The sequence below is a fragment of the Castor canadensis genome, chromosome 7 (assembly GCF_047511655.1).
Source record: "Castor canadensis chromosome 7, mCasCan1.hap1v2, whole genome shotgun sequence".
Taxonomy (NCBI): Eukaryota; Metazoa; Chordata; class Mammalia; order Rodentia; family Castoridae; genus Castor; species Castor canadensis.
In genome coordinates, this window is record NC_133392.1 from 106,899,942 (window position 1) to 106,925,534 (window position 25,593).

At 41.3% G+C, this 25,593-nt stretch overlaps 1 protein-coding gene across 2 annotated transcripts in view; it reads left to right on the forward strand.

Annotated features, from left to right (window-relative positions):
• The window catches only part of Wls (Wnt ligand secretion mediator), a 96,608-nt gene that overhangs the window by 36,853 nt on the left and 34,162 nt on the right, over positions 1-25,593 (forward strand). For both annotated transcript variants that reach the window (XM_020183087.2, XM_074079790.1), the window contains exon 2: positions 1,114-1,386. In XM_020183087.2, coding sequence (XP_020038676.1) covers positions 1,114-1,386 — 273 coding nt within the window. The remainder of the gene's footprint in view (positions 1-1,113; positions 1,387-25,593) is intronic.

Sequence of the window (25,593 nt, forward strand, 5' to 3'; positions counted from 1 at the left end):
AATAGTGATACCCTGTTTCAACAAAAACAACAACAAAAAATCGCCCAAAACAGAACTAATACATAGATAGGCTGACTAATTTGCCCACAACTTTCCTATGTGAAGTTAGTGATGACAGAAATAGAAATGGGAGCCAGGATTAGACACCAGACAGGTTGACTGCAGAGTTGGGGTTAGTTGCTACATGCTACCCTGCTTCTCCAAGTGAACCAAAAAACAAGGCTCCACAGCTGTGTATGGTATGACTTTATTTTATGTTATATAATTATATTAAGGTTATATAATTTAATCATAGTATAAATTTTTATCTGATTACAAACTCAATAAAGACATAATATTTGGATATTTTTCTAATGGTAGTTACTTTCCTCTGGTAGGATTTTAGGTAAATGTTTTCAACTTAAAATTTCTACGCTTTGCAAATTTTCTTTTATAATCATGTAACTCTTTTAGAATCACAAAATAGTATTTTTAATATTAGATATTTCACATTTGATTTGTTCTCTTGATATTCGTGGATTATATTTTAGTACAACTTTGAAGTGTCAATGTTTGCATTCCCATCCTCTGACAGGTACCATACTAAGTGGAGTCCTGAGGTCAATTGAGTTCAGTTCAGTGTTGTGGACTCTTAGAGCTAGGAGGAGTCTTACAAGCCAACCATCTTGCTTCTCAGAAACTAGTATAGACGTAACTGACTTATAACCAGGATTGACTGACAGTAAGTTGTCTAACCCAGCTTCCAACCCAGTCTTCTGATTTCAGACACTGGCGTATGAAATGCCAAAGTCCCCCAGACTCAGGCAGGTGAGATGTTGGAGTACAGTAGATTTTTATAACATAGGTTTGGAATGAGGAAGTAACAGAACTAAACTGATTACAAATGTAAGTGATGAAAACACAATGAGAAGGCTTTCAGGGATATTTTCATGACTGCTTTGGAGGTCACAGAGGATCCTCACTTGGATTTGCAAGATTCTTAGGAATTATTGATCGCCCGCTGTTGAAGGCAATACACAAACTGGAGAGAAGACAGTAGTAGAAGGAACACTAACTAGAAGTGACCACTTCAGTATATTTCTTTTTCTAAAACAGAAACCATTCTCTTTTCAGCTCCAGGGCCCACAACAGCAGTATCCTACTTGTCAGTGAAATGTGTGGATACCCGTAAGAACCATCACAAGACAAAATGGCTAATGCCTTGGGGACCCAATCACTGTGACAAGATCCGAGACATCGAGGAAGCAATCCCAAGGGAAATCGAAGCCAATGACATTGTGTTTTCTGTCCACATTCCCCTCCCCCCCATGGAGATGAGTCCTTGGTTCCAGTTCATGTTGTTTATCCTGCAGCTGGACATCGCCTTCAAGTTGAACAACCAAATCAGTAAGTGTACCCTCCTCTCTCCCTCACTACCTCTGGGAATTTCCCTCATAACAGTAAAAATGATTCACTTTCTGAGGATTCCACCTATATTAACCCATTTAATCTTCCCAGAAATACCTAGGGGTAGATCTTAGCATTATTACATTTTACAGATAGATCACTTGCCTGAGATCAGAAGATGAGAGAGTGGCTGACAGGTGCCTTTGCCACCAAGTGAGTGTCAGGAAAGAGTAGGGTGACTTGGGGCTTTGGAAAGGTCTCTTATTTTTAAGTGTGTTTTTCCCAATAGGCTTTGAGCCAAGCTGTGGCCTTAGGAAAAAAGAATCCTTATCAAAATGGGGATGCCAGCTCACAAGCAACCCATTTTCCCACTAAACCAGGTTATTTATTTTTTTTTAGCCTACTAAGTTCCAGTTCAATTCTCTAAGGGCACATGTAAATATTTTTGTGGGGAAGAGAATATAAGGTGATTTCTAAGAGGCAGAGACACAAGAGACACTCTGGGGAATCTTGGGTTGAGAAAGAAGAAAGTATTTTTTACTAAAATAGGATCAAATAGATATGCTAACAAGTTATTGTGCTATGTTATTTTTTAGAATGCAGTCTTTTTCTCATTCATTCCATCACTTATGATTTTAAACTGTGTGAGTGCTTGTGGCCAAGCACTGCCCTGATAGCTGGAAGAGCAGGCACAGAAGGAGACAGTTGTCCTTCAGAGGACATTTGTCCTTATGGTCAAGTGGAAATAACAGACAAATAACCATGCTGGGTGCTGGCACCAAGGTATGCACAGGAGGTTTTGGCACAGGCAAAGGGTTTACTGTGGGAGGAGGCCAGAGTGTGCTGGAAGGTAAGTAGGTGCATGAGGTGGGTTATAGAGAGGTGAGCACACAGACCCTTGAACTTGAGGTGAGTGTGAGAGAAAAGCTTGGCAAAAAAGTTGGAGGTGAGTGTGCAAGCAAATGGAAGAGCATTGTAGTCAGAAGGAGTAACTGACATGAAGCTCAGATTTGCACAATAGCCTATAGCATTCAAGGGGTGTTTACCATGGCCCCAATCTCTTGCCTGTTGACATCCTCATTCATTGGTTACACAATAAATTTATTTATCCATTCATTCAAATCTTGTTAAGTCCCACCAATATATTAAGAATTAGGTTCCAAGGATATTAGATTGGATATATAAGACATGGTTCTTACATGAGATTGGCAGGGGAATTGCCTGGAAAATGGATACTTAAAGCTACCAATGATCAGGAATCCTATAAGTGCTTTTAATAAGAGGAATATCTAATCCAACATATGACCTTTGGGAAGGAAAGAGTTTGCCATGAAATGAGTTTGAACCTATATTACCAATCTTGAGGTTTAGGTTTTAGCATTCCCAAGACCCAAGAATGTAGTCAGAAAAGGACAAAGACAGTAAGAGGAGGCATAGGACGATGAACTTGGTAGATTGCCTGATTTGTCTGTATTGGAGCGAAAAGTTCAAGGATACAGGGTTCTCTTATCTGGGCTGGCTGTTTGTGGTTTATTTTAGGTATAGTCTCTCTTTGACAGAGTCCTACTTCCTAGCTCCAAGTATAAAGGAAAAGATATGCTCTGTAATAATTTTAATAATGGCTGTATTCATGCTGTAATCACCCCAAAACTTAGTTGCTTAAATCAATAAACATTTATTATCTCTCCATTTCTGTGGACCAGGAGTCTCTGGCTCCACCTTCCTCTTGAGGCTGCAGTGAAGCTGTTGGCCAGGTCCACAGTCTCAACAGGCATGAAGGCTCTGTTGGACATCAGAGATCTGCTTCCAAGCTCATTCATGTGGCTGTTGGCAGGCTTCCATCTCTTCTATGTGGGCCTCTTTATGGCTGCCTGATAGGATGGCTGCTGTCTTCCTTCAGGGGTAGTTATCCAAGAGAAAGTATGAGAAACATATGCCAAGAGAGGCCATTCAAACTTGGAAGTGACATTCCATCACTTTTTTTTCTGCTGTGTTCTGTTGGTTACAGGTGAACCTGTAAGTCCAACCCATACTCGAGGAGATTACCTAAGGGCATGAACTCCAGGACACCGGATCATTGAAGACCATCTTTGAGTCTGGCTACTGTGAATGTACTTTTCAAAGGAGCCAGAGTTTCATTTAAATATTTCCCTATTTATGTCCAGGTTAGAAAGTGGGGTAGTAGAATATCCAAGAGAATGAGCCTTGGGGTCCTACAGAGATAGTTTTAACAACCTGCTCCACTTCTTAAAAGCTCTGCCATATTAAGCAAGTTGCAGACCGTCTTTGAGCCACAATTTCCTCATCTGTTAAGCATGGATAATAATTCCTCATTAACTAAACCACTCTAAGTCAATTAGTTCATGTACTACCCTTAGGACAAGTATTATTTAAAAATTAAAAAATAAAAATAAAAGTAGCTGCTAATATGCTTTCAGTCTTATTCCTGAAAGTCAGCCCTTTTTCTAATTCTTATTTCTATAACTTGGTTAGTGGAATTAGTCTTTGTAAAAGAAGCATGGCTTTAATTTTATCATTCCCTTGTATAAAACATCTTTGATGACTAAGAAATAAGGCTTAGCATTCAGAGTCCTCTTCATTCTGGCCCAAGGTAGCATAGTAGCCTTATTTCTCACAGCTGAGCTGAGCTGACATAGGGATAACTTCCCACTCTCCAGATGTGCAGAGATGTCTCCTTCTGTACCTTTGCTTGTATTACAGTGATCCTACCTGCTTCTTCTTTTTTCCTTTTTTCCCAATGCTGAGAGTTGAACCCAGGGTCTCTACTGCTGAGCCCTCAGCCCTCACTATTTTGTTTTGTTTTTTAAAATCCTCTTTCCCATAGACAGAGGGCTTATGGAGAACCTATTCATCCTTCCAGACACCCCAATTGTCACATGTCTCTGGAGCCTTCCCAGACATGTATTTCCTTCCTGCTTTCTCTCCTGGATATAATTTATCCTCCTTGACTCGCTTTCACTATTGGCCTTGTGATGTCTACTTTACCAGCCTTGCAGGCTGCACAGTTGAATTATTTTCTCTGATTTCTAGATTGTAGGCACCCATTGGGCAGCGTGTTATTCACGGTTTTGTGTGGATAAAAATATTTCTTGAATTGTGTCCCAAAAGGAACATGAAGTGACTGATTGAGATGTTTGTCTTTTCTCACTGCAAAATAACATTTTGTTGTTTAAGTACATTTAGGTAACACTTCAGTCAATAACCAATAACACTAAGATTAATTCTGGTGCTTTTGGTTTTTTTTCCTGACAGTACTGGGGTTTGAACTCAGGGCCTCATGCTTGCTAGGCAAGCACTCTACCATTTGAGTCCCACCAGCCTGACACTCACACTAATTCTGGTCCTGATGTTCGTGTTTTGCTTGTATTGATAAGTTGTGGTTCAGATGTTCAGAGCGGACTGTAAGGTAATGAGTTTCTGGTTTCTGGAAGTCTGTTGACACAGGCTGTTGTTCAGAGTGTAGTTTAACACTTGGGCAGGTAGTTTGCAGTATGGCTCTGTTTTTGTGCAGAAAATCCTGGGTCATTTTGTCACTCTGCCTTTTGCATTGCTGAAAGTGACTGGCCTAAAATTCAGGTTTAGAACTTGGCATCAAAATTATTTAGTAAATAATTCAGAGCCGTGGTGAGCTCATGTGAAATTTTAGAAGTTGATGACACATTTCTAAAATTTTATTTCACCACCAAATGTAGAAAAATAATTTTGCACATGTTTAGTGAATGTTTTGTGTTTTAGAGAAGCATTCCTGACATGTGACGTAGTACACACCTTTAGCTTCTTCACTTTTACGTTCCAAATGATGTTTTATGTTCATTAGAAGTGGATTGAATATTTCAGAATTCTCCAAACTCATTTGAGATGTAAAATGATTTTTTTTTTTTTTTTTTGATGGGACTGGGGTTTAAACTCAGGACTTCCTGCTTGTCAAGCAGGCTCTCTTCTAGTTGAGCCACGACTCCCGTCCTTTTTGCTCTTATTTTGGAGCTAGAGTCTCTTTTTGCCCAGGATAGCCTGGATCTGGGTCCTCCTATTTTATACTTCCCACTGTAGCAGGGATGGCAATGCACACCACCACACCCAGCTTTTTTTCATTGAGATGGGGTCTCACAAACTTTTTTGCCCAGGTTGGCAAAGAACACGATCTTCCCAATCCCAGCCTCACAAGTAGCTAGGATTACAGGAATAAGCTCCTGTTTCTTGTGTTAAAAATCACCCTTAATTTTCTTGTAATATGAGGGCCTGCACTTAATAAAATCATACTAAAAGTTAACAAACTATACAACTATCAGTTCCTTCAATAAATGTATAAAAATTAACTGAGACCATAGACACACCAAGAAAAACAGATCAGAATATACTCTCAGCAGTAGCAGTGGTTGACTGGCAGCAGCTGACTTTAGCATGAGAATTTACATGTTAGGTCTGTGGGATACTGTTTTCCTTGAATTTATCCTCTTTTTGTTTGTTTATATACACTGAGAAGGCATTGGTTAAAGAGTAACATTTCCTTTATTCGTTGATAGGTGTATGTATAAATGCAGATATTTTGTTTATAATAATACGTGCCAAGCACAACAACCTCGGTTTTTCAGATTCTAGTGTTAACAGTCCATGAGAAGCCAAGTATGGTGGTGCATGCCTTTAATCCCAGCTACTTGGGAAGCAGAGGCAGGAGGATCACAAGTTCAAGGACAGCCCAGGCATAGTTAGCAAGACTGTCTCAAAAACAAAATAGAAACAAAAATGTTGGGATGTGGCTTAAGTGGCAGAGTGCTTGTCTAACATATGTGAGGTCCTGGGTTCACTCCCCAGTACAGGGGGAATAAAAGTACCTAATACTGTCTACATTTTATATATATATTTTTTATCATTACTTTGAATTCCTTCCTGACAGCACTAAATTGGACACAATAAAAAAGGTTGGACATATAAGTAAACAAGCTCTTATATGTGAAGCCAGGCATGGTGGCTCACATCTATAATCCCAGCTACTTGGGAAGCAGAGGCAGGAAATGGAGATTTGAAGCCAGCCTGGGTAAAAGTTAGTGAGACCCTCTCTAAAAAAAAATTTTAAATGAAGGGAGTGGAAGGAATGGGGGCATAACTCAAGTGATGGAGTGCTTGCCTAGCAAGTGTGAGACGTTGGGTTCAATTTCCTGGACATCCCCTTCCAAAAGAAAAATCTTTAGGTAGCTTCCTGTGAATCAAACATTTGACATTTTGGTGTCATCTGAAATGTAAGGAAAAGTTAGGGCGGTTTTGTTTTCTTTTTTTTTTTTTGGCAGCACTGGGTTTGAACTCAGGACCTCATCCTAGCTAGGTAGGTGCTCTACCACTTCAGCCACTCTGCCAACCCTTTTTTGTGTTGGGTATTTTTGAGATAGGGTCTTGCTTTCATTTTCTCTGGGATCAAAATCTTCCTGATCTCTGCCTCCTGAGTAGCTAGGATTACAGGCATGAGCCACCAGTGCCTTATGGACCAATCCTATTTATTAAAAAACAAGAAATGCTTGTCCAGACAGTGTATGAAATGAGTTTCAGATTTCAAACAATGAGAGATTTCATGTTTGGTCTATGCACTTAAAGCTGGGATTTCCACTGTGGGCAGTGTGCCAGCGTTTTTCACTTGCCTGGGAAGGATCACTGAGCAGGTTAGGTAATCTAAGGACTACATATTTTAAATGACTTCTAGTCATTTGGGGCTAAATGTTTATTCCTTTTAAATCTTTCAATTTTAAGGTGATCCAGGTTTAGCTAGGATTTGAGATCTTAACAAATATCAGAAAACTAAGGAAGTGTTCACTTACACTATGGCTTCATCAATTCCAAAACTTAATCAGGCCGGCACCTTTGGGAAGAAAACAGTGACATTCTAGGGTAATGTGTAGTAATAAAAATGGTTAGGGAATGTGAATATTATATTTAACTTGAATGATGCATATCATCCAAGAAAGTATTCCCCACTTGAAGGAAATTATTTTAAATAGAGCCCCTTACTTCGCATCTTTTAGACGCATTTTTAAAATCTTTAATTGCCATTAATTGGTACATATGAAAGGCAGTAGTGTGGAATGTGATGTTGTGACATCTGGCCCCTAAAATCCTTTAACCTCTTGGGCCATAGAATGTCTTATGGTAATGAGACCATAGCTGTGTGTTGGGGGTGGTTAGCAGCTTCAGAATGGAGGCTGTTCTTGGAAAAACCAAAGCATGACTAGATGATTGGGACTTTAAGCCTGCCCTGTCCCCCATCCTCGGAGAGAGGAGAAGAGCTAAAGGTTGAATTGATGTTCATTGGCCAACAAAGTAATCAATCACATCTATAGAATGAAGCCTTTGTAAAAACCCAAAAGGACTGGCTTCTGGAACTTCCTGGTAGCCAAGTACATAGAAGGTCCCTGGAGGGTGGCTTGCCAAAAGAGGATGTGAAAGCTCTACACCCCTCTCCACATCTCTTGCCCTTGCTGTCAGCATCTCTTCTATCTGGCTGTTCATCTGTATCCTTCTAGATACCCTTTATAATAAACTGGTCACCTTAAGTACAGTGCTTCCTTGAGTTCTGGGACCTGCTCTAGCAAATTTGTCCAGCTGAGTAGAAGGTCTTGGCCATCTCCATGGAGACAGAAATAGAAGCATGAAGGGAACGAGGAAGAGACTTAAGATGGAGTGCTCTCTCTTGGCAAAAAGCAAATGTAGGATTTTCAGAGGTCTAAGAATCCCTTAGGCTGAAGAAATACTGGTAAATGATGTGTGGTGGGGGAAAGCTAGGACATGCGTTCTGCTGTTAGGTAGTGAAAGCACTCATTGTGTCTTGAGTCCTGAACTGTACACTATCATCCAGAGTTAAATCAGACTTGCTCACTTCATTATTGTGAATGATTAAATAAAGTGCTAGAATTCTTTCTGTAAGTGGCAAGTAGCTTTTCTTCCTCCAAACTTCTTGTGAAAAAGCAGTTAGAATGATACCATTAACCAGTTTTCAAGTAAGATACCTGAGTGTCCTGGGAGAAAATTGTCTCACTTTTTATGAAGTGTCTGTGTATCTATATACAATGTTAGTCAGACACCAATGAAGACAGATTGGCTATTAAAAATCAGCTCACATTATTAAAATCATAGAGAGTGAATTTGTAGAAGAGGAAAGTCTGGGAATCTTTCTGTGAACTAATTTTTTGGCCATCAGCAAGAGTAATGGTTCATTTCTTTTTCTTTCGTGGCACTGGGAATTAAACCCAGGATCTCAAGTGTGCAAGCAGGTGCTCTACTCTTGAGCCCCAGCCTCCGCCCTTTTGTTTTGTATTTTGCTACATTAGGTCTCTCACCAGTTTTGCTGGCGTGGTCTTGAACTCATGATCTTCTTACCTCCACCACCCAAATAATTAGTATTATAGTTGTGCTCTAGCACACCTGGCTTTGTGGTTCTTAATTTTATGTTTTCTGATGCTTTCATAAAGAAGTCTCAGTGGGGCAGAGGATTCCAACACCATAGAAACTGTAACTGCCATGATGGAATAGGCCATTGGTCCTGTGACACTCACACAAATGGATTTCCATACTTCAGCAATCATTAAGAAACAACGTGGGATGTCACCCTTCCCAACCTGCACTTCTGCTCTTTCCAAAAAGAAAGCTTCTTTGATTGGTGACTATGTTATAGTCTCTATTAGTAGGAAACATTTCTAATTGTAGTTTTTATTATCCAAGTATTAGCATTAAAAAGATTTACAAGATTATATTTTAAATTTCTCTGCCTACCACAACCAGAGACAATGTAACCAAAAGTAAAAACTTCAAGTTCTTTCTCTGCTCCCTCCTCCCCTCCCCCACCCAAATAAGCTGAAAAAGTTCAAAAGATCTAAGTGAATTAGGGTTTGCTGTATTGTGCAAAACCCTAAGTGAATTAGGGTTTGCTGTGTTGTGTAAAAAGTAAGGAGGTTGAGAGTATTTAAGACGGGTTTCCATGGCCAGTTTCCTTTATTTATATAGAATTCTGTGCCCTCTCCAAAATAAAGCTAGCACCTGGAATTTACTAGCAGGAATCCATTTTACGGACTTGAGATAGAAAGAAACTAAAATCACTGGAGCAAACTGTGTTTTGATGTTTAACCTAGTATTCAAGGTTGGGGACACGCTCTTAGTTTGTGGACTCTGTTTCACTTAAGGGAATCTGCAGACACATGTGTCCCGCTCTTCCTTTGGAGTTAACCATTGTGGACATGTTTACATTGGCAGGAGCTTGGGAAACCTTGGCTTTCTTCTGTTTGGGAGTGATTATTGGTGAGAACACCACTTGGACAGCTTCTCTAGAAAGCTTTCTGTTCGTCTGCTTAACATCGCTATAAATCTTTTCTCTGGCCCAGTGTTTTTGTGTAATGCATTTAAAAATGAAGAAATTCAATCCAAAAACAGAGTAGGACTCCTCTAAAATATTTCCAAGATTTGTTTTTATTATTATTACAGATTGAGTATCCCTTCAACAATCTGAAATCCCAAAATACTCCAAAATCCAAAAATTTTTTTTTCTTTTGGTGGTATTGGGGTTTAAGTTCAGGGCCTCATGCTTGCTAGGCAGGTGCTCTACAGCTTGAGCCACTCCAGCCCTTTTTGGCCCAGTTATTTTGGAGATGCGGTCTCATTTTTTGCCCATGCTGGCTGAAGTCCTCAATCCTCCAATTGATGCTTCCCACCATGGCTGGGGTCACACACACACACACACACACACACTGCCAAGCCCAGCTGTTTACCCTGTTGAGATGCAGTCTCACAAATGTTTTTGTCCAGGCTGGCCTGGAACCTATCCTTCTTTCTGATGTCTCGGCCTCCCTTGTAGCCTGGAATGACAGGCTTGTGCCATCGTGCCCAGCTGTTGGTTGAGATGGCGGGGGGGGGGGTCTCAAGAAGTTGTTTTTTTGTTTTGTTTGCCTGGGCTGGCCTCTCTGTGATCACTCTCAATCTCAGCCTGCCAAGTAGCTAGGATTACTGCTGTGAGCCACTAGCACCTGGCTTCTAAGACTTTGTTAAGGTGCCAACAGGATGCCAAAGTAGAAAATTCTACACCTGACCTCTTATGACAGGTTGCAGTCAAAATGCAGTAGCGGTAAAATCATGGCACGACATTACTTTCAGTTTAATGTGTATGAGGTATACAGGAAATGTAAGTGAAGGTCATGCTTACACTTGGGTCCCATCCCCCAAATCCCTCATTACATACATGCAAACATCCAAATCTGAAAACACTTGAAATTCAAAACACTTTTGGTCCCAAGCATTTTGGGTAACTTCCTTAACTTGTATTGTTTATACTTTGGTATATCCTCTCTCTCACTTCCTTCCAGTCACTCATTGGCTTACTGGTTGATTGTAAGTTGGGAAGTAGATTGTATTAGGTTGGTCTTTGGTCTTAACAAAACACTCATCTATGGTACTTAAGTGGTTTGGAAAACTAGTTACTAAACATAACCATCTTCCTGCAGACTTGGAGCACTGGCAGGAACAGTATTAGGGCTGTTGGTCTACAAATCTTTAACCAGGCACTGTGTGGGTAGAGTTCAAGGGTGAAGTGAACTCCCTGATAGTCTATACAAAATTTTGCTCATATATAGTCATATTTCCCTTCCTTTTCTCCCTTCTTCTCTCCCTCCCTCCCTTCCTAATTCAGGGGTTTGAACTCAGGAATTTCTGTGTGCAAATCAGGCATTCTGTCTGTGTGCTCCTCCTCTCCCCTCCCCCACCCCAGTAAGCTGAAAGAGTTCAAAATACACCCGAAAGATCTCAGAGACTTAAGTGGATTAGGGTTTGCAGTATTGGGTAAAATGTAGGGAGGCTGAGTATTGAGGATGGGTTTCCATGGCCAGTCTCCTTTATTTGTATAGAATTCTGTGCCCACTCCAAAGTAAAGCTAGCACCTGGAATTTACTAGCAGTCTATTTTCCTCTGGTTAGTTTGGAGATGGGGGCATCTCATGAACTATTTGTCTATGCTGGCCTCCAACCATGATCCTCCTGATCTCAGCCTCCCAAGTATCTAAGATTACAGGCGTGAGCCACCTGCAGCTGGGTGGTCATATTTTCTTATATGCATTTTTGGAGTAAGAGTTTGTGACTTTTGTCAAGTTTGCAGATAAGTGCTCAACCCAAGCTAAGGGACTAGTCTCTTTACCAGAGAAAAAAACCTTTAATACAGTGATACCTGCCCACTGTGGTATACTGGCTGGGGACAGAGCAGGAGCTCCTGGTTGAATTTCAACAGTATAGGTTGGTGATAATAACAAGTACACTACAAGTTACTGAGTCTTCTGTCAAATAGCAGTGTCTAATATTCTTGGACAGAAGTTGCACTGGTCTTTCTAAAATGGCATGTTTTCAATGTTTTAAAATCTCCCGATTTGTAGTTCAAGGGACAAAGTGTAGCCTAGAATCTAGACTAGGTAGCAGGCTGGTCCTGTTTATAGCGCTACAGCCGCAGATCACCCATGTGTCTCATTTCCTGCTCTGAGTTTAGAATATAAATGAGGAGATTCTCTTTGCATCCATTACAAGTATATCCTGGTTACTAAAACAGAAGTCTAGTGATGTCAGTGAATAATGTGAACAGCAGAGCAGCCGACAGAAGCAGACTGAGTGAAGGTGATCCAATGTGCAGCAGGTGTGTTTGTGCTCCTCTTTCTCCTTCTAACTTTGGGTCCTCTCCTCAGTGTCTAAATGCCAGCCCTTCACATAACATAGTTAACGTGGCATTCTTTTACAGAGAAATCACACCTTTTATTTTTGGTAACAAGAAAAAAATGCAGTAAGATCATGTTTAAATTATGCTTTTCAAAGCCAAAGGAAGTAAGATAGGATTAGGAAAATCCTTGGTGAGCAAGACAGAATTCTACCTGCAAAAGTGCTGGGCACTGTACTTTGGAAAAACCATTTCCCCAACATTTACTTACTATCTACACTTACTGTCTACACACTGGAGCTAGAAATAGTTCCAGTTCCTCCTTTTTGTTTCTTATTTAGTTATTTTTTTTTCCTCCTTTGCTTTAGTAAGTTAGTGGTGGTGGTATTAGTAAGATGGGTACTAGTAATTCTTTAAAGGAAAAAAGAGGTTCTGTTTTTTAAATTGTTTAGATCTAAGTTGTTTATTCAACTCATTGTCCAATGAGTTTACCATTCTTGCTTTGTCCATTGTTCTTTTTTATTGTTGTTTGGGTTTTTTGAAACAGTGTCTTACTGTGTAATCCAGATTAACCTCAAACTCATGATCCTCCTGCCTCAGCCTCCCAAGTGCTGGGGTTATAGCTGTGCACCACTATGCCTGGCACTTTGCCCATTATTCATACTATGGATTCAAAAGAAAACCCAGGCCTAACCTACCAAGCAAGATTATGCCTTCATTAAAGATAAGGTTTGGGGGAAGATTGCAAATACTTAAATTTAGATCTTAACAAAAGTTGTCACATGGAAAAGAGTTCTAATAGTGGGAGTTGTTTGGCAATGAAAACTTGCCTCTGCAAGTATTGAATGAGCAGCCTGTCACTGATGGTGATCAAGCAGAAGGTGGTTGATGAGGATCGTAAGATGAGTGCAATGATAGCTTGCACTGAGTAGTGCTTTCTTTATAAAATACCACAGTAGCTGGAGGTTGTCTTTGTTGTCAGTCATTGGCTTTGGGTTCATACCCTTTTCTTGCAGGATGTAACTAATGCCTCTCCCTGAGTGCTCCACCATCCTGAGTGGTCTACCGAGTAGACCACTGGTCACATGACCAGTCTCCAGCGGCAGTTGATTTGGGTTAGGGAAGGGCCCTTGACCCAAGGAGAATCAATTGCATTATCTCTTGCGGGAAATTGGGATTCCTTAATTCAAACATTTCTAGCATTTAATCTGGAAAGTCCTGATGGCCACCCGGGAAGCCATAATTCATCTTATCCACAGAATAGCAGTGAAAGTTGGCTGGCAGAGTGGGAGAACAAGATGCAAAGAGGAAAGTGGTGATGGAGGACTGTGTGGTATAATTTTGATAGACTACAAGAGATTACTTTACTCCCAACATCTTTCTGTTCCTGGTTCCAGTTCCTCTAGCTTGTCAGCACTTTGTGACTTCGATTTTCCTGAGGTACTCCTGTATCCTTCCTGCTAATTTCTGCTAAGGCTAGTGTGGGTGAAATCCTGTGACTTAAAACCAAATGATCTCTGATTAAAACTTTGCTTTTATTCCCTTTGATCATCTTAATAATTCTCTCTGGAAGAATGAGGAAACTAAAGATAAGAGAGGTTAAAAGATTTGTCCAAAGACTCCCATCTGGGAAGTAGAAGGGTTATAAGTGTATGTGATGTTAGAACTCCAGTATTCTGATTCCACCATGACTCTGTTGATAGTGCCATGGAGTGGCTTCCTGTTGGCATGGGAAATTATACGAGGTACCCCTAAAGTCCCATCTTCTCTGATCTGATGCTGAAGAGTTCAGAGCTTGCGCAAGATTCTTTGTCTTTATAAAAAGCTATACATATCCTTTCAATAGTGTGAATAGGTGACTTTAGAGATCCTCAAATGTGAACCAGTTCAGAAGACACTGCTCAGTAGGGATAGATGTGTCTTTGTGGGATGAGTTTAGTGTTAAAAAGAGTGACTTTTCTTATATTTTTATTTTGTCACATGTTACCTTGTGTTCATTTCTAGTTCTTGGGTAGGCAGACAGGGTTGGTGTACTGGAAGTGTATTTTTAGTCTGACATTAAAAAATGTATCATAGACACCAACACAGGAAGCAGTGTTTAGGTGAGTCAGTGTATAAATAATCTCAAAGCGTTTTCATGATGGGTGGGTAGAGCTTTAATTTAACAGTCCAACATCTGAAACCTCTTTCACACCTTCATTCACTCATTCAATAGTTATTTATTGTATTTCTGTGTGCAAACATTTTGCTTAGGGTTTAAGAAAATAAAAAAGAAGCCCTTTTCCTTCATAATGCAATTTCAGGAAATGTCTTTGCCCTTTTTCTTTAGTTCTCTGTATCATGTGAGACTGAATTCTTTGAATGCAGGGACTACGTGCTCATCTTTGTGTCCCCATACTTACCATTGTCCCTGGCACAGTAACATTTGAGATATACTCAAAATAGTTAGGAGCCCACAGTCTAGATCAGGAAGAATAAAACAAAAAAGTTACACCAATGTGTATTAATTTCCTTAAGTGCTCAAAGTATTCGATGAACACAGAAACAGAAATGATTAAAAACAGAAGAGGTAAAGTATCATTGAAAAGGTAAAGTTTTAATTGAGTTTGATGCATGGTGTTTTCAAGATGTTAGAAATTATGATACTGTGCAAAGGCAAAGAGTCCATCAAGGGCAGCCTGATTTTGTTCTGGGAAGTGACAGAACTTGGAGAAAAAACTACAGCACTGGGTTAAATACTTCCAGGCTAGAGTTTGGGTTGACTCCCTGACCTGCTACTTACAGATGATATGACTTTTGTCAAGTAAGTTCTTAAAACTTTCTTGGCTTTCATTTTCCTCATCTATAAAATAGATAGTAGTAACATTACCTCTATAGGGTTTTTGGAAGAATTAAACCAGAATAGTATATATGAAGCTTTTACCTAATGTCTGGCACATATTAAATGCTTAACGAAAGACATTTGTCATTAGTCTCGGACTTGAATCAAGAGGAGGAATGCGAGTTCTGAAGAGAGCATAGACGCCCAGAAGCAGGTGGCAGAGCCCAGTGTACAGAGCAAGGACCAGGTGGGTGCTGGCCACAGGACTTCAGGACAGTGACTGCTAATTTCATGTCAGGGACACTAACCTCAGAAGAAAAATGTGTACGGAGTTTGTTCACACTTAATATTTCAACATAAGCCTCAAAGTGTACCCACAGAAATTAGAGGTTTATCAAGGTAGGAGCCTCAAGTTCATAATATAGGTATGCCCTGTGAGTACCAAAGTGCAGCATAAATTATGGAATTAGAGAACACCTTAAAACATAAGATAAGGGAAACTCTCAGCATTCTTAGAAGAATGTGTCCACAGGTCATGTTTTAATTATATTTGACTCTAAACATATCAACATGTAAATGAAGATGTTTTGAAATAGAGTAATAATTTCAGTGGTAGAAGAGGTATAGGAGAGTCAAACTCTCGAAGTGGAAGGATCTTCGAGGAAGAATAGGACATGATTTTGAAATAGGAACATTTTCCTGATGAAGATGAAAACTGAAGCAGAGGCATTCAGGTTGATGGAAGAAATTATGGAAGTCATATGAGTTTTCCAAGGTCTCCAATTTATAGGCAAGAAAGTCGGAACTGAGATCCATATTTACCCACCATGAAATGTTGCAAAATAGCACAGAATCTGCAAAACACAGTAAACCCATTTGTTAGGCCAACAGACGAATGTCCATACTGGGGAGAAAAAGTAAACTCCTGAAAGATAGTAGGGCTTGTCAGTGAGTTAGTTGCCTTGATGACCAGGCTAAAAAATTTGAAGTTTGATTCTTAAGAAAAGGAATTGAAAAATCACAGTTAGTGTTGAAATGAAATGTGGAATTCAGGATTTGAGACTCATTGTCCTTTGAATTATAACAGCAGCTGGAAATAGCATTTCTTTATTTTTTTCCATCTGGACTTCTCAGTTGGTGGTATTCCTGACGGGAGGGCATCTGTGAACTTTTTAATGGAAGAACTCAGAAAGCTGGCTTGGAGCTTGGTTTGTACTGGGCTGGCTTTGGAGGCAGGTAAAATCCCACTCTCTTTTGCTTTTCAGCTATAGACACCACCAGCTGAGTGACTCGGAATCCAGGGGTTGCCAGTAATTGTGGGTTTAAGTCACAGAGGAAAAAGATAAGAGGAGAGCCAGGCTGGTTTTTCCACAATTAAATGTTGCCTCTCGGGCTTCTCTGTTGGCAGGAGTCCAAAAGGTCAGAAACCACCAGCCATGTTATTTTTCTCCTTGGCCGCCTGCTCTCATTTTGTCTCCCCTCCTCATTCATGGGAATGAAGAAAAGGTGGGCTGGAAATAAAAAGCTTGCTGTAGCCTACTTTTTCCTTTACGAAACTTGTCAGAAACAAAGCTTTTCTTTGAAACAGACGGGATCCCTTCTAGTAGGTGGCTGTTCGGCATGAACTTTCCATCTCATCTGTCCTCTTTTTGCCAGCAGCACAAAACTGTTCTGGAGGTTGGGGTGGAGGGGTGTTGAAATCCACTTTTTCCTTTTATGGTTCTGCCTAGTATGTGGTACTCGGGTATTTTTGTATTTGTTAACTGTTAAACTCTTGTATTAGTCATACTCAAGTTTTTATCCCTTGTCACTCCAACGCCATTATAAGTGCCCTGAGGGCTAGAGATAGTTAAGCAGCTGGTGGTGGTTCAGATCTTTACATTCATGAAGTATTAGAACAAGGAGGCACCATGTGACCATGTGACCAAACTTCAGTATCCAGTGAGAAAATACACTTACTCAACTTGTACTGGAAATAGTGACCTTCATAGTGCAAGGAACAGTCACCTAACTCTCCCAGCATGTGACTTGGTGTCACAGTGGGGGAAAGCTTACACTGTGGAGTTGGGCAAGCCTGGGTTCATATTCTGTCCTCCCTCTTCCCCCTCCCCCACACACTAGCAACACAACATGCCACAGGTCATGAGCCTCAGTTTCACCACATTGAGATTGCGGTGATTGTTTATATCTGGCCAGCATCTGTGTAGTTGAATATGTCTGCTGTACAAGGTAGGAACTCAAAACTGACAGCTTTTGAAAATCACAGTTGGATTTCTTTTTTTTTTTTCAAATACCATACTGCTTTGGTAAGAAAACACATTGCTTAGATCTCTTTAATATCAAAACCTGGTGCCTGATCGCTATTGGTGAGAACTTAGGAGGGAGCGCCATCTAATACAGCTTTTGTTTACTTGTTTTATTTTTTTGTTTTTTTGAGACAGGGTCCCAAGGCTGGCCTCTGACTTGATTGTCTCACTGCCCTGAGTGCTGAGATCTCAGGTGTACACCACCACACCAGACTTAATAATGCTCTTGAAAGGAGATTCAGCCTGGACCAGCACACAGGAACTGCCTTTCATCCCTTAGCATAGGGAATGTGGGGACATGAGAAAGTGGAGGAGATGAACTAGCCACCAGGCCCCACTTGCTTCAGAAGTGATGTGATTGGGAGCAGTGAGAGGGATGAGAGAGGAGAAGCCCAGAACAGGGAGAAAGTGCTCAGGAGGACCCTGCCCCACAGTGTTGAGGGCAGCAGTGTAGAGAGATGCATGGAGAGGCCTCTGGCCAAGGCACAGGAGCTGCCATCACCTGCAAGGAGAGAGAAATGGTGTCAAGAGTCAGACTGAGGGAGCAGACAAGAGCTTTCATGGAGAGGGGACAGTACACATCTTCCAGGGCTAGCCTGGGGTCAATTTTCTATTTTGTGTCTTTCTTACCCTCATCAAAACACACGGGTCTCCTCCACCCTCTTTGTGATGTTACCAATCTGTCCATCTCCTGGAAACCTGGGTGGCAGTGGAATATTGTTCCATTCCACCAGAGCTCAACTTTAGGGAAAGCTGTGGCTGATTGGCCAAAGGGAGGACCTTATCTGCATTCGAACCCCAAATCCTGAGTGCAATAATTCTCCGCATACACCGTATGAAACAAATACCTTGTGTGAACAACACTGGCCGGGCTCCAGCAATAACACAGCTGTTGAAACAGCTTAGTCACCAGGGCAATGGAGGCAGTGTGACGAGGGAATGCTGGGGTGCAGTGACTGACATTTAGCTGGCTGGCGGCAGCCCTGAAAGCCAGATCAGATCTGTGGGAGAGCTGAGAGAGAAGCGGCTTCCAGTCCACAAGAATTCCCTTGTTTCTTTTGAAGCCTGACCATAATCCCCTCCCTGTGTAAGGCAGACCAAGGGGGACAACTGAAAACATTTTAGGACTGATGGGAGGAAAAATGACTCACTCTTTTTAGACACCTAGCTTCTCCTTAATGATCCATGTTTAATTCCTGGATCAGGTTTATTATTATTATTTTTTTTGCTATTTTTTTTTCATGCCCTAGGCTAGGCATAGTGTAACTTAGATATGGTGAAGTGGTGGGGGGCAGCTTGCATTTATCTTCTAAGAAAAATGGAGTAATTCTTCTTAGCTTTGGGTGTCCAGGTGATGTATGAAAAAGTTAGGAGAGAAGGCCTAGCCCTTCTGCCCAATCTTGCCTGAACCCCTGTAGCAGCTGCATATGTCAGAACTCCTGTCTGAGGGACTCTGGGCAGATCTGGGCAAAATACTTAGCTGGTCTTGTCAGAATTTTGGGAGGACTAATAACCTGCCACAGCGTGACCCCATTCCTCTTCCAGCCCTTTGAGGAGCTGACCTTTGTGTTTTTTCTTTATCCTGGGCTCCTTCTGCACTGTTTGTTTTGGAAGTTGTTAAGTTAAATTGGCCATCCCTTTCCTTTCCTGGTTACAGTATGAGAACGCAGCTGTCAGTTTGTGAACTCTGCCATCAATCTATTTTTAGATTCAGTGTGAATGAAAATGAAGCTCTCTTCTCTAATTGCAGTCAGAGAGAGAGAGAGAAAGGTAGATTTCCACAACCATCAAATCAGCTATTCTAAATGCTCTGTGTACTGAATATGTCCTGGGGAGAAAGCAAAGACGCCCACTGTGCGTTTTCCTCCTTCAGCTGTCTCGTTTGTTTTCTCCCACACTTATGTTGATTATGGTCAAATAGGGAAGCTCTGCAGCCACATTTGCTCTCCAGTGTTTTAATACTTACCGGCTTAGATGGCTCTGATTTCTCTGGCTTTGTTAGGAAAAGATTGATTCATTGCTGAGTTCAAATTCCTTGAAAACAAATTCCTTAGAAAATGTCCTTCTGGTGATATTTTCTATGGTATTAAGAAACTGTGTAATGCAGCAGGCCTCAGTTTTCTCCACGTGACTCTCTAATCACCTTCCTCACACACCCCCCAGTCCTGGTCTGCTTCTCACATAGCTGCCAGAATCTTGCTTAAACATCCTTCTAAACAAAACACTGCAGTGTTCAGCATAAGCTTCGTCCCTTTGTCATCAGATCCTTTCTTCTCTCCAGCCTTCCCATTCTCTCTGATCCCTCTTGCACTCCCTACCATATTGAATGAGTTGCTTCTCTCTGATGACACCATGCTATTTTGTGTTTATAACACTGTGTTCATACACATACCTTCCCCTGTCCACAGTTCCTTCTCCTTCTCACTGCCTAGTGAACTCTTGCTCTGTGATTCACAGGTAAACACCACCTCTTCTGGATGAGATGACCCAGAGGCTCATATCTTCTGTGCTACACTCCTTGACCCCCCTACCCAGAATCCTTGCCCTCTTTCTGCCAACTGTATATATTTATATGTGCTTCTAACACAGTACTAAACACATGGAATTATACTTATTTATGTATATCCTTGCCTTTCCCACTTTACTGTGAACAATTTGAAGGCAATGATTTTGCCTGATAGGTATTTTTATCCTCACTATGTGCTTGCAAACTGGCAGATCCTTAAAAGGATTTAGTGGAGGTGATCCAGGGCTTATGGTACCCAAATAAGCACTGCAAACTTTTTCTTTTGTTTAGTCTTTTGCAAGAGGTCCCATCTACTCTCTTATCCCTACGGGCGGAAGGGACATGATACAGCCCCTCTCATTGTTTTGCATAGCCTTAAACTCTAGACCACATTAGGTCAGAGAACTTGTTGGTTCTAGCCTCCAGAATTACATCTCATCTCCTCCTTTGACCTACTTCCCCTCTCCAGCAGAACACTGATGCATCCTCATATTATAATCCAGAATGGAGATAGCACCTCCCTTAGAAATTCTCGTTTCTTCAAGACCTGGGGGAACAGGTACATTGGCCACCCAAGGGCCAAATTTAGAGAACATCCTTTTTATGAGATGTGTGTGCATGTAAGTGTGTGTGTGTGTGTGTAAAAGTGGAGGCAGGAGTAGAAGAGCATGCTGTGGGGAAACAAGGTGTAAATGTTACCAAACTGGAAAAAACCACTTCTTTGGTATAGAGGTGATGGAGTGACAAGAAATTTGGAGAGTGTAAGAATAATTGAAAAAAGAGATGATTTCCATTAATTTGGTAAATATTCAATGAATATCTTTTGTGTAAAGACACGGGTGCTATAAACTGTAAACAGGAATGAAGCAGGCACTGGCATTCGGGATCCTTCAGTCTAAATAGGAGATAGGTGAAAGAGAGAAACAAAGTCAGATAGGTGTGCTGCACTAGGGTGAGTGGTACGGTACTAGGCTATTAGTGTCCTGTGGGAGCAAGAGGAGTAGTGGCACTCTTCAGTTTTGGTGGGCAAGAGCAGAGAGGCAGGAGTGAATCCAGATGGAATTCTAGAAGATGATAGGAGTTAGTCTGGGATGAGTGAGGATGCCAAGTTCTATCTACAACCCCAACATAAGGAAGCCTTTTGTAGTTCACCCTCTCAAGGGGAACATCTTTGTAAATTTTGGTGTGGTAGTGAGGGCTCTGAGTTCACCAAGTGTAGTAATCTCAAGTGGTAGCCTTGACATAGCAGCCAGTATTGACTGTTTACTGTACACCAGGCCTATGCTACATGCCTGGCATGCATTAGATCATTTACTTCTCACAACCTTCAGAGACGAGAATTGCCATCACACCCATGGGTATCAAGTGAGTAAGGTGGGTATGATCCCAGGCTGGCTGACTGTCTCCAGTGCTGAACTCTAGCCATCCATCAAGGTCACCAGTCCACTGCAGGGGACTGTATTTGAGCTGGCCAGCCTGGGTGGAAGGAGTGAAAGACCTGTAGATGATGATTCTGGAATGCTAAACAGAAGCCAGATCTTAGCTTATTATGCTATTCAAAGAGTTTCTTCTTTAGACTGAGGATAATGTAAAAACATGGAAAGTATTTTTGAAATAATCTCTCTGGCTTCAGTGTGAAAATTAGACAGGAATGGATAAATATTCCAGTCATTAAGGCCAACGATGGTGGCAATCTGAAAAGTGGGATTGTTGTGAAGAGAGGGGACAAATCTGAAAGATTGCTGGCAGAGAGAATTGACCAAGTTGGGAAGTTTAGCTCTGAGAACCATGGGAAAGGAGACATCAGTGGGATGTGAACATGTAAATTTAAAGCTCAGAGGGAAATCTAGACTGAAGAAGGAGACTTGAATCCCAGAAGCAGATGAAAGAAATCCCTCAGGGTAAGTGTGTTGAGTCAGAAGGGAAAAGCACTACCTACAATCCAACGCCAATGAACTCATATCCCATGGTACTTCGGGTCCATTTATTTACAAAACAGATGATACTCTGGTTACCCAGTTGTAAAGCTTTATGCAGCAATGGCCTTTGCTACATTGAGGGTAAGTGGATATTTTCTAACTGAGAAGGTGTCTCTTTGCAGAGGAGCCCATGTGAACAATGTTTTCCCTTGTTTTAGTCATGTTTCTAGACAGACATCTGACTTCAACTAGGAGATGATGCATCAGAATACAGCAAGGGGCCATTCTGACAATGTTTAGAAATGTCTTCTTACACATGGAAACTATTTCTTCACATGCAAATGTTGACAGGCTGGAGAAAGACAAGGGGTCGTGTGAACTAAACTGGTCGGCTGGTTTGTGAAATACTTGTGCTCATGCATTTGTATAACTGCTCACACCCAAGCCTGTAGAGCATCTAAGAAAACAGCCAAATTTATAATTAGCTGAGTCCATTTTTGCCAGACATAAGCATGGATATAGGACAGGGTTGGTTTAGTTATTTCCTTAATTGAAAGCGTCAAGAAAATATAGGTCAGATCAGAGAGTTTTTGATTGGGGAAGGAATGCTGGCAGAAATAACCCCAGATTATATGTCTGCCAGAGGCTGGGATCAAGCTGGTCTGAGCGGCCTCCTTCTGAGGTTACCCAAACAAACTCTTGGGACTGGCAGCCCCTGTGTAACATTGGAGTGCACAGGAGCATTTTGAAATCTCTTTAATATATTCCCAGGACAAGGGCCCAGGAAAATCAAGGTTTCTCTAGGAACCCAAAAGTTTGACACCATGAAATTATTCTTTATATCCTCTAATGAAGTTCATTCTCTCTGCCCTCCATTAATTCCCATTTCATTAATCAATGATATAACCTAACCATCCTAGGACTGGATGGAAAGGGTAACTTACACTTTGAATGCCTGCTGTGTGCTAGGTGGTCAGTAGCTCAGGAAGTAGGTTTTGCTATTTCCATTTCGCCAAGGTGGAAACCAAAAAGACATAAAGATAGGATTCAAAACTAGCTCTGCTTGTCCTCCATCTTGTGCTCTTGCTGTCTGATTGTCCCGGCCGCCTAATACCTATTATAAACACACAGCGAGTGTAAAGTGTGAGAAGCTGCCAGTCACCTTTCCTCACTTTAACCCCCACCCCAGGGGCCATGCTTACATTAAGTTGCTGCCTTAGATTTCTTGGAGATGCTCAATCTCTTTCCTAGTTCTTTGACCCTCCCCCCGCCCCACCACCATTTGGGCTTACAAGAGAGTCATGCTGTCCTCTTTCACTTTCCAGTTGGTCAGGCATGGCAGGGCAGCATAACTAGAATAAAGACTTCCTAAGGATGTGAGTAGTCCATGCTTCCCAATATGGAAAGACATAGATCTTTCTGCCTGTAATGACCTGGCAGCATGGGTTGGCTCCTACAGAATCCTGGAGAGCAGTTTTTCTCCTGTCAGAGAACCGCCCCCATAACAGGATGGAAATAGAAACTGCAGTGAGCCACAGTGCCTTTCCACATCTCCCTTCACTGTATTCTGAATGACTTTTCAGTCTGTAAAGCCATTTGAGAAACATGAAGCTTGCCCAGCCATGGGTCCTATGGCTTCCACATAAGAACTGCTGGTCTGGAATACATGGGGAAAACCACGGATTTCATAGCTGTAAATGCCATATGCTCATACCTTATAGCTTTATCCCCTGGAACTGGTGTAACCAGTGTCCTCATTTTATAAGAAAAGTTCTCCAGGTGCCAGATGTAGCCCTGGCCTTCCTGCTATTATCCCAGGGAGTTCAAATTGGATTCTTGGCCTAGGATTGCCCACGCAGTATCCCAAGAGCCATGAAACCCCTGTTTTATTACATGCAATGTAGTCATTAAAGATGAACTGTATTTCCGAGTCCATTGGAGGCAGAAGAAAAAATGATGCAGGCGGTGAACTGCACAGCTTTGTGGGCTTCCTCTGACTTGCACTTTCCTGTTTCTGGGTTGTATGCTCCAGGTTTGAATTAGGCATTCATAGTGGGAAGTTCCATGTTCTTGAAACCTGGCAATTATTTTGAATGAAAGGAAGATATGAGAGTTTCACTTCCCTAATAAAACACCACCACCAACAGTGGCCAACCTTTGATGCTTTCTGCCCTGTTTTAAGCAATTTTCCACACAGGAACTAGTTTCATGAACACAACATCCTAGTCCTACAGGTGAGAAACCCAAACATCCGACCAGAGTATGAGATTTCATAGTCTAAAGGGAGGCAGGAGAGTAGCTGGAATGAGCCATTCTTCTATTCTTCTTCTTTCTGCTTTTTCATACACCATGAAATATGTTCTTTCTGCCTTTTGCATACACCAGGATGCTGGAACAGCTGGGATGGGGTGTTTCCATGGCTTAGGCTTTCTCAGTTCTGACTGTGCACCTCATGCACAGGAAGTAGATACATGATGAGTGAGGACTGGACAAAGCATGCTGAATATTCAACATACAATCATAGACAGCTTTCGAGGGAACTTGACCCGATGGTGAAATGCAAAGGCAAAAAAAAGGTGATGTGGTGGCCAGTGTGAAGAGATTCGATGTCTCCTCCTCAGAGGTCACCTGATGCTTCACTGACTTGCGCAGATATTTTGTTTTGTTTTGTTTTTACTGAATTAGTTACTGATATTTAAAAATTGGAAGACAGTTCATTAAAAACCTGAATTTCTGGCTTCTCTTTTAGACTGACCTGTATCACCTCATGGCAGCTATTAACTGGAGCTGAAAGCAGCTGGCTCCTGTTTTTAGCTCACTTCCTGACCAGAACCCAGTCTGCCCATGACTGCACATGCAATTAGGGGCAGAACCACAACACATACCCCGGAGTTCCCAGGCCTCTAGCTCAGCACTGTTTGATCTTATCACAACACTTTAGTCCTTTATGGAAAGGTACTGAGTTGGTAGCAGCTCCTCCCCTCACAGCTCAGGTTAGAGGGTTCCAGACTTGATTTTTGAGCCATCCCTGCAGCCTCCAAGAACACCTTATATTTCCCCCCTAATAGAAAGCTGAGAAAGGTATTAGTTTGGAATTGAGTGGCTCTTCCACAAAATATTCATGATTTAGCTATTTGGTTTCTTTTGGATTCTTCTGTTTTGTACCAACAAAGGTAGTAGAGGGCAGTGGGGCTCTGGGGTGATCCAGATGGGAGTTTAAGCCCATCTACTATACAGTATCCATGTATTGGGACAATTTATATTACCTCTTCCTCAAAGGAGGGTGAAGACTGAAGGAGAGGACAAAAAACACATTAGCACTTGAAAACAGAAGGCATTGTTCTTAAGAACTTAAAAATATTCATATTTTCTGACTGGCTTGAGGGGCTTCAAGTTACCAGTCTTTTAAAAAGCAAATACAAAAAATGATTGTCTTTTAATGTTGTATATTTAATATATATGACATGCTATCTTAGGGTACATGAAGATAGTAAAAAGATTGCTATTCTGAGGAAAATTAATTATTGTAGCTATTCTTGCCATAAAAAAGTAAAAAGAAATCAGCAACTATGAGACAGTGGCTACTAGTCTTTTAAGGCAATTTCAGAATAGTCATCAAGATTACTTTACACAAGGTATTTAGTATCTGAGAACCTTGGTTTACTTACTGATTAAAAGGACAAATCCATGTCTACTTCAAAGAATTGTTTGGAACATTAATGAGGTAATTTCAATGGAATCTCAGAAGTCACAGTTGCTTAATATGGAGTAATTGAAATAGTGTTTAAATTTTTTGTTTGTGTTTCCTTTGAGGCCTTTCAACAGATTGGAATAACAGTTGAAGGTGGGAACAGGTCAGACGTGACCTTCTTCCCCACTGAGGTACCTGCTCATACCAGCCTGGCACACACTTGTGGGGTACAGGGCAAGAGTATCAATGAAGACATGCTTACCATATGTCTTAAGTATTTC